Consider the following 10,622-nt stretch of genomic DNA (forward strand, 5'->3'; position numbering starts at 1 on the left):
GTTTATGATTACAAGATTTCTATGCCCACGAAATCCAAGATTTATGTTTCTTACTTATGTGATAAATCTTAAATATATTTTACATGAAAATTTTTGAAGCAGCATTAGAATTCATATATCTATATCTATTGCCATTCTATTCTTAAATGGTAAATAAATTTGTGCTCTAAATAATTAGGCTTCTTTCTGCACTGATGTTCTCAGTACTATTTGATGAAAAAAATAATCCAAATTTGAGAGAAACTTAAGTATTAAAATGGGCACATTTCGGTTAAAGAAAGCTGGATAAAAAGCAAAGAAATCTGTTATCCAGCCAACCAGATATTTTCAAAAGCTAAATATTGCTTCCGTGTACCTCAAGCAATGATAAACGAATGACCATAAAACATGATAAAAAATCATGAAGTTTTAGCATATCTATAGAGGATTTTTCTCCTCTAATTAAAACAAAGGAAGTTAATCAAATTCATGAATATACATAATCATTAATTAATGTGCAATATGGCTATTAGGTATAGACAGACATGTATGTAAACATATATAGATGACTGTAATTAGCGTCATTTTATTCTACATTCAATCCATTTTTTTTTTTTACTTTTTCTATCCTTTTATCAGTCATCTTTTACTTATAGTCAGCTTTAATGCTAGTGTTTCCCTGATACCAAGTACTGTTTAGCAATCATTGTCATTACTAACATCCATTTACTTGCTCTCTCATATTCAAAGGTTCAGGTTCTGACTGATGAAAGCTAAGAAATTCAACTACTATATGGAAAGACTGGAGAGGCCTTACGGTGATCCATTCTTGTTACTAATCCCATCTGTAGGTCCTTGTGATAAGGTTGTGCCAGGGCAACACAGTCTCATTTTTATACACTTATTATTCACTTAATTCTTTATTGCTTCAAATATATCACAAGAAAGAAATATGGTAAATGTTAGCATGGTAGTGTGTACACAGGTGTGTGTAATTTGAGTTGTGAAGTAATAGGTGACTACTCAAAAAAAACCTGAAAGAATGCAGATGGCATGGTTTTTCTTATCATTGACCTAGGTTAGGTGTATTACGATCAAATATCCAGATACCAATGGAGAGTCAGAAGTTAGTTTAAATTATAAATAGATAAGAAAATACAAGTTGGAAAGTCTGGTGTCCCAATTAATTGTTATATTTAAAGTGATTTCCTATGAACATTTTCACCTGATAATGTCCTTAGCCCAGTTTGCAACCTAATTAATCTGCATAATTACTCAGCTAATTTTAGTTCTTAAACAAACCGGAAATGGTAATCAGCAAATTGAGTGGCTCTACAACTTGAATCTGACGGAATGGTCTTCGCTTTATAAGTTTAGTAATATCTGCCTTTCCGCTTCTGTCCATCAGATATAGATTAGATCGAGTTCCCAACAGCAAATTCACTCCTGTTCATATATAAAAAGAAAAGTGCTATATTAGCTCAGGTTATATTTTTTATAATTGAATTTATATTAGTATTTTTGCTATACCAGTGTTCTGATTTATGTAAAAGTGACTTACTTTAGGCTAACAGTAACCTCATTCTGTATAACAATGGAATCTCTACCAACAGAACAAATTTTATTGAAATACATAAAAAATGTAGAAGATAGTAACCTCCTGACAATATTCTACTGGCTGGTGTCTTGTGTGCCATATCATAAATAGAACTTTATGTATATATCAGCACACTTTAGTAGTATCCCAAACTTTATAAAAAATAAATCAACCTTTTTGAAAGTTACCATTAAACATTGAGGATGTCTAGCATATACAAAGACTTCAATTCAGTTGATTTCTCATTCCTAACTATAACTAGAGGGTTTAATGCTTTAAAAATAATTATATGTAAACTGATTTAAAATTGATTCTGTGTTCATGCATATATTTAAAAACTTGCATTGCTAAATGCTTATAAAATTAATTCCTACTTTTATGCATTTACATTTCTACACTCTGTTATTTGTTTGCTGGCTCTATTCACTCAAATATAAGCACTGTTTTAAGAGACAGTGCTTATATTTGATAGTACTGAATGACAGGACTGAAATAAAAGATCCAACTAAAGTTAGAATACCCTTCAAGCCACTGTGGGAATTTCCCCCCATATCCTAAGACACAGGAGAAAATCAGCAAAGTCATGTAAGAAAGAGTACTTCAGTGTCTTCTACTTGGAGACTGTTTGTGCTCCAAGGGTATAAGGAGTAAAGGCAAGAGTCTCTGCCTTCATTTGCCCATTGTGTCCTTTACCAGTTCCCTAAGTAAGGGCCAGGGGCAGGTTTAAGAACTGCATCTTCCTCCCGCAGGGGAAGCAGAGAGGAAGAAGAAAGTGCAGTCAATTTTGACTGTAATCTTTTATTTTTTAAAGAATTTTTCATAAATTTTAAAAATGAGTTACTGGACATAAACTGGGTAGCTGCCAGACTGATATGATAATGAATTAAACTTGGCTTTCTTGTAATCTGACACATTACATTAGGAGAACTTTGAGGATGACGTGTTTTTTCCCCAAATTGTTTAATCTGTATAACTATAATGTCTGGTACATTGTTATATTTTTTAAAGATTTAATTGACTTTACTCAAAGATTCACAAATCAGGAAGCATCCCATCTAGTAAACAGAAAGGTGTTCTTACACTACTCTATTTTTAATTTGCAATTCTGTCCCTTGTTAAATTATACATTAAGTAAAATCTATGAAATTGCAAGTCAGAGGTTGGCATTTACTTTGAATTTCTCCCCTCCTTGTGTTCATTTATTCTGTTTCATTTATGACACAGACTGACTTGAGGTAAAATGTTACCTCAGCATGGCCGATATGGTTATATCTGAAACAAATTATTTTAAAAGTCTATCCAAGTTAAGACATTATAGAAGAAAATTTCTCTACAAATCTTCAAGATTATTTTAAAACAAGAACATCTAGAAATCTTTCTTGTAATATCTCATTAGGTATTATGCGATATACATTTCCTTAAATTAAAAATACTAAGCTCAAATTTTCAAAAAATCTTAACCTAGTCCAATTTTATATTCTAGTCCTGTTTATTCATGTTAAAAAGAAAAATAGAATATAAAGGGGAGAAATCACCAATTCAAACATCAAACTTCATTCAGTGAAAATAAATAATCAAAAAGGATCAAATTAACTACTATACAAGTAAATACATTGTTTTTATTTGCTTAGTAATGATTTGGTAATAGCAAACAAATGTTTCATATCTATGATTTTTCACAACTTTTCCATGTAGATAAAATAAATATGTTATTTAAAAGAACAACAACTCAGTTTTAAGAAACCAAACTCACCCCACAAAGAACCACAGCATATCTCAGAAGCGAATTCCTTTTCATACATGTGGATTAGTGGTTTTTTACATACAGGAGAGACATATAGTGGGTTAACGTTGACTTCAGAGGGCTTTTTAGGTGATTTCTCAGTTACTTCCACTAATCCCGCATATACTGTGAAGAAGAGGAAGATATTTAGAGAAATTACTAGTGTATGCAACATATGAGCTTGAGTGTTTCCACAAATGAGCCACAGCCTAGAAAAGTTTCTTTTCCTTTATTGTATTTTATTTTTTACTGGAGGTATCATTTCTGTAACTCCTAAATCATCAGATAACAAAAATCATGATGGTTAAAATTCATTTCTGAATATGAATGTATTTTGAGCTACTATGATTAGATTGCAAAAAATATGCAGACGAGGAACTCAATTTCTCAAATTGTAGTTCAAATTTAGGTGCCATTAAGACTCAGTGAAGAGTAGATTCTTAAAACATACATCATCTGGATTTATGGCAACTGAATATCAGAATGATTTGATTCTTTTCAGCTCATGAACCAGTGGTCAAACGCCGGATTTAATATGTGAACAAATTGCAGCATTTGGAGATTATATTAAACACACTTACAGATGGCACTGGCAAAGTCAGCATTTGTAGCCCTCCCAGAAACGTTGGAAGGAGAAGTGTGGCTGGCAGAAAAACCTGATTCTATTGATGCTTCTGATATGTTAATACTGTCATTCCCATCATTATGTGCTGCGGGTGCATTTGAAGCCTCACTTCTACCAACCGGCTCCTAAAAGATAGAAAATTGATTTTTACTTATTAGATTAACAGTGAGAGAAATATAATATGCCCAATGGTCATTTGAAAAATAGAATGCAAAATTTGTAACATCTATAATTCTGCATCCTTATAAAATCCACATTTACCAGATGAACCCAGCAATGTTATCAGAAGAGAGAGAAATAACCTATACTGAGACAATTGATGTCTGAGGAGAAATTCAAGGAGCTTGATGTCTTTAGCTATACAATTTTGGGACCAAAAATTTGTGGGATTTTTACTCTGCTAGGTATCTTATTTACAAATAATTGTGAATCCTTACAACAATCTCGAAATAATTATCTCCACTTCATTTATTAAAAACAAAACAAAACAAAACAAAAAAAACGAAACAAAAACTAAAGCTTATCAAAGTTAAATAATACATTCAAGGTCATAGAGATAAGTAAGGGGATCAGAGTTTGAAGTCAAACTGATTCCAAAGCTTATATTCAGCTGTACTATACCCAACAACCATTTGAAAAAATTAAAAGCACCAATGTGGGGGAATCAGTTCCACTTTTGAAATGGCAAAGCTAATGAATGAAAATCAACCAATACAAACTCAAAGAGTGTGAACATACTTCTCTAAGAATGTAGCCAGCTTCCATTAACTTATGGAGAAGAAACTCAAGGATAAAAGCCACAAAATGTGACAGATTTTGTGTGGAATGTGCTATATCCTATGGAAAAACATAACAACTGTTTTTGGTAAGCCTGTCTGTTGATAAGCATTTTTGTGCATTTAAACAGGGATTCTTGGCATTGAGAGAGTTGTGCTACTCTTTTAAAGACTTGTTTTTATGACTTTTCCAACCACAAAAGTGTTGTATGGCAAACATGACCTTTTTAAATTAAAAAAGAAAGGAAGATCCATTCACTCTGTAAATGTCAAAAACATTCCTTAAGATAACTGGAGATATCCAGGGATGCTGTGAGAACTGTTTTAATGTCTTTAAGATAGGGAGGTAGGTAGGTACAGGTAGATAGACAGACAGAGACAGACATATTTTTCCACTGATACTGTTTTTCCATTGGAATCCATCTAGAGAGTTTCCTTCCTTCCTTTTTTTTTGTTTTCTTCCTTCATTGATTTCTTCCATAATTATTGTGTGCCTATCATAGACCAAGCCCTAGGCTGGACATGGGGGTTGGGTGAGTGGGTAAGAAAACTTAATCAAGAATGGATTAAATGTTGTTCCTGCATTTTAAGAGTTTACAATCTAGCATGACAGAAAAGCAAGTAAAAAAAACAAATTTCAATGTCATAAGCACTAAAATGAAACTATGGGCAAGATTATTGCAAGCACAGAGGAAGGGGTGTATAATTCTGTCTGAGAAAGTCAAAGGTGATATATGAGTTGGATCATGAAGGATGACTAGTTCACCAAGCAGAGAACAGGTAAGGGGGCAGCCTTACTGACAGAGTAAACAGCTTACACAAGGGCCCTAATTCATGAAAGAGCATGGCACCTTCTAAGTCAGTTTGTATAATAGGATGACAGGATGAGAAAGTAGATTGGCATGATCCTTTCCTGTCTGAAATCTTATCTATGTTTGCAGATATCTAAGTACTCCCCATTTATCAAGCATTAGTGTTCTAAAAAATCTCTGTGATAATTCCTATTGATCTAGCGTCTGTGAAGCTATTTGAGTATTTAAATACTGATTTATAAAGTCAGTAAACCTTTTGTGAATGACAAAATCATTATCTAGACACAGTTTTTTACTTAGGTTTTAATTGTATGTGTTAACAGTTCCTTTTAAAAATTAAAATAGAATCTAGCAATTCTACTCCAGCAATTCCACATCTACCAATTCTACTGCTAGATATATAGCCCAAAGAATTCAAAACAGGAACTCCAACAACAGATACTCGTATACCAATGTTCACAGCAGCATTATCCATGACAGTAAAAAGGTGAAAATAACCCGTGTCCATGATCAAATGAATGGATAAACAAAATATGATGTATTCATACAATGGAATATTATTCAGTCTTAAAATAGAAGGAAATTCTGACACCTGCTACAACATGGATGAATTTTGAAAATATTATGCTAAGTGAAATAAGCCAGATAGAAAAGGACAAATACTGTATGATTCTGTTTATATAAGGTGCCCAGAAAAAAAAATAGAATAGAGGTTACTAGGTATTGGGGGGAGAGATCACAGAGAGTTAATTGCTTAATTGTTTGGGACCCTAAAAATGTTCTAAAAATAAATAGTAGTAATGGTTGTACGAAATTGTGAATGTACTTATCCATTGAATTGTACACCTAAAAATGGAAAAATATTATGTTATGTATATGTTAACACAATAAAAATTTCTTAGAAACAATATATTTGTGTTAAGAGACGCTATCCCAAACATGTGATTTGAATAATAAAGGCAAACAAAGATGTTTTTGTCCCTCAAAGTAAATAGGAACCATCCAAATTAGAAGTAAAGATCTATCTACAGCTATACATAAAAATGTTTAAAGCTTTGGGATAAAAATTTAAAATATATGTAGGATGGTTGGAAACATGACATATCACATGAAGAAACACATTCACAAGAAGCGGAATTCATTCTCCTTTTCAAAGGGTGCATTACCTCATGTTGATGTTCAAAGTCCTGGGATGCTGGTATCTCTAATCCTGGACCATCTCTCTCTGAGCAATTTTCTCCTTCATTGAGTTCAAGGGCTTCACTCTCTTCATTGGTTCCACTGACTCTTCTACCTGCCTTGCCTCTTCTGCTTTCTATATTGGCTTTATGTCCTTCATAGTCTCCAATAGCAGTATTGCCACCGCTGGCTGCATATCCTCCATGGCTTCTCCTGGCTCTCTGGCTTCCATTGCTGCTGCAGGTTTCTTCTCCTTCATCACTTCCACATCTAACATTTTGCTTCCAGCTTCCTCCTTTGCAATAGTGTGGCCTAATAACAAGATCCAGTTAATGGCTGGTTGAGAGCCATGCAATAAAATCACATTTGAAAGCCAGCAAATTAAACAGAATTAGGATGTGCCTTATACATATATACTATCTCTATGCACATGTTTGCTCTATGTGAACATCACTGGTATGATATAGACAAGAAAAATGCCACTATGTCCTTTCAATATTAAATGTTGAATTAACACCATAGCCACCATCAATTCTCTGACTGTATTTGAATGGAAGATGGAAGAGAACTTGAATCCTTTATTAGGAACACAGGTTGGTAGCAAGAATATTTTTTTTTTCTTAAATAATAAAACATTTCATGCATTAGCAACTTCACAGCCACATGAATGATCAAGCTCCTATTCTTGGCTCAATCACAACATATTTGAATAGTTCTTCTTACAATATATCTAATGTATGCTGTTAGCATGTGCTTTGATTTTCTAACAAGTGCAATGATTGTTTTGCTACAGTATCCCATTGATTGTTCTACTACCACCAGGAAGTTCAGTAAAATAGATCTCGTTAAGCTAAGACAGTAATTTTATTAGCTGCTAAGAACATGAAGTTTATCAATTGTCTCAGCGATCTTTTGCATAAGAGACATTATAAACATATACTTATTATAATTTGGCAACGGAATTCCTAGTAGACTTTTTAGTTGGCAAAAAATAAAAAAAAAATGTTAAATGGTCCGTATTCCGTCATGTATATCTTCCCAATATCACTTAAATATTAACAAAACAATATATGGATTTTGACATTATAAAGCAAACAATTCTCCCACTGTTAATTATTTTTCTAAAAATGTAAAAATATGTTATAGTAACTAATCTTTGAAAGCAGTTTAAATACAAACCATAACTATATGTAAATATGAACACACGGGCTGTTTAGAGCAGAAGCAAGGAACTACATACACACACACACAGCAGATACCATACCATATATATATATATACACACAATATATATATTATATATATATACACACACACACATATCATACATCACTATATATATATGTATGTGTGTGTATGTGTGTATATGTGTGTGTGTATAGCAAACAATTGATGGCATGTCAAAAACACTACTTCACTAAGTATAATCATTTTGGGCAGCTACTCTATAAGAAGATAAATTCAAATGAGTACTGAATTTAGTTACAGCAGCTTTCAGAATTCCAAATTCCAAAATAACTCCATGTTAGTAAGTTGCAGCTTAAAGATATCAAGTGAAAGTCAAGTTTGAGGTCATTTTTTTCTAGCAAATTTAGAGATTTTGCTCACAAATACTAGGGCTTCCTCTTACAGTTTTTAAGTAGCACACTACTAAATTTGTCACCCTATTTCTCATACTCATTGTCGTTTTACAGGGTAGGATGATTCAGCAGTATTAATGTTAAGAGAAAGAAGATATGCTATATACATACAATGGAATATTACTCAGCCATAAGAAAAGATGGAATACTGTCATTTGAGACAATATGAATATATCTTGAGATAATCACGCTAAGGGGAATAAGTCAAACAGAAAAGGTTGAAAACCATATGATTTTCCTCATATGTGGGATATAAAACTGAAAGCAAAAAATAAGCATGACAAACAAACAGGACATGAACAGTGGATTAGTGATTACCAGAGGGAAGGAGGGGAGAAGGGAGGTAGATAGGCATAAAAGGGGTCAAATATTTGGTGACGAAAAGATATCTAACTTTGAGTGGTGAACACACAATGCAATATATATGTGAATTGTACATTTGAAACTTATTTGACTTTGTTAATCAATGTCACCTCAATATTTTTTTAATAAAAAAAGAAACATCCAGGCAATTTCTGCTAAAGAACCTAACAAATACTTGAATGCTAATAAAGCACAGTACATGAAAATGCAAAATTGTTTTGCATTAAAATAATTTTAAATCTATTATTGAAAGTTAAACATTTACCAATCTGCAAGTACAATTCATTCACCCTCTTAGTAATAAATTTTTAAAGTAAACCAAAGATGCAAATAGTTTTAAAGTTATAAAACATGAATAGTGCAAGTAACCCAGAAAAACCAACCTTGGCCAGCTAGAAGCATCATCATGATTACTGTCTTTGTCATCAACAGCTTCATCATTGCCATCATCATCATGGTCTTTACCAACATCATTAGCCTGAACAACCTGAATATCCAAGACATCATTGCCATTGTCATGGTAGTAGGTATCTTCATATGCATCATTAGAATCATCATCATCACCATCAGTAACAGCACCAGCATCATAGACTTTAACATAATCATCATTTTCTTCAGGTGGATGAATGACAGGTGCAGGAGTTAACCAATCATTCCGGAAGATTTCAGAGAGTGCATTGTAGCCTACCCATTCATTTGTCAAGTAAACAGGGGGTGATATTTTTCCTACTTTAAATCCATCTGGAACCTGTGTGCACGAGAAAGATTAATGTTATCTCTAGTAGCCTTTTATTTTCTTCTAGATTGGAAGTTTCCAAGCTGATGATATTTTAAAATATATTTTCAATTGAAATGAAGATGCTCTCTCAGTTGATAAAGCCAACATTTTTGTGAGGATGAGATGGAAAAACCCAATCTTCAGGCTGTGATCATTCATGGCCTTTATGGATCACAAGGGAAAAAATTTACTCACTTTTTTTTTTTTATTACTCCTACTTGTTTTCTGAGGAATAAACATTTGGTTTTGGTGCTGGAGAGTAGAACAGATGATTTGATGCTCTATAGAAATATAGTCACTTTTTCCTTTCCTTTTAGCCTCTGACACTGGGATTAATATATAGCTCTTAAAATCGATGTGGAAATTTCTTAGCTTTACACAACATAGGTTGTTTTATATAACGTAGGTTGTTTTAAAGTAACTTGCACACTTATAAAAAGCATATTAATATAAATTCACCTTCAAATATGCTATGTGTCATGTAAGCAACCCTTAGGCAAACTGAAAGGGATGTGTATATGGTAGGGTAGGGGTAATTACAAAAGTAAAATAAAATAATCTAAAAGCACACTACAAAAATAATTTGAAGACTTTTATTAATGCAGTTAGAGGGTATTTTATTTTTAATTAATTTTTTTATTTTTATGCATTGCCTCATCATCCAAGAAATTATATTAGACAAAAATGGAGCATCTAGATTCTACTCCTTAATTTGAGATTATCTTCTACAAGTAGCTTTTTATTACTCCTCTCTTGTGTTCTGACACAAGAATGTAAAAATAAGATATTTTATGATCAATGAAATGTTTTTTATTGCAAATTTAATTTTTAGATTTCATATTCTGCATAATCACATAGCCATTGAAATCTACCTATAAAAGATTAATTTAAAAATTAAACACTTTAACCTTTCCCTCAAGGAAAGATAAAAATACGTAAATCAAATGAAATTGAAAATGAAAAAGAGCAGACATAAATGTATTAGGAGTTAGGGTGGAAACATACATGAACATCAAGCAGCAAATTCTGATCAATAGTAGAATATGGTGGTGATGACTGGGACCTCCTCCCAATCACGGGACTCTCTTCC

At 32.6% G+C, this 10,622-nt stretch overlaps 1 protein-coding gene across 1 annotated transcript in view; it reads right to left on the reverse strand.

Annotated features, from left to right (window-relative positions):
- The window catches only part of NRK (Nik related kinase), a 154,658-nt gene that overhangs the window by 17,480 nt on the left and 126,556 nt on the right, over positions 1-10,622 (reverse strand). The window contains exons 18-23 of the mRNA XM_006904025.1: positions 10,538-10,617; positions 9,138-9,502; positions 6,739-7,063; positions 3,941-4,109; positions 3,330-3,485; positions 1,282-1,425 (exon numbers count right to left, since the gene is read on the reverse strand). Of these exons, the coding sequence (XP_006904087.1) occupies positions 1,282-1,425; positions 3,330-3,485; positions 3,941-4,109; positions 6,739-7,063; positions 9,138-9,502; positions 10,538-10,617 (1,239 nt within the window). The remainder of the gene's footprint in view (positions 1-1,281; positions 1,426-3,329; positions 3,486-3,940; positions 4,110-6,738; positions 7,064-9,137; positions 9,503-10,537; positions 10,618-10,622) is intronic.

This window comes from Pteropus alecto, unplaced genomic scaffold (assembly GCF_000325575.1).
Source record: "Pteropus alecto unplaced genomic scaffold, ASM32557v1 scaffold150, whole genome shotgun sequence".
Lineage (NCBI taxonomy): Eukaryota > Metazoa > Chordata > Mammalia > Chiroptera > Pteropodidae > Pteropus > Pteropus alecto.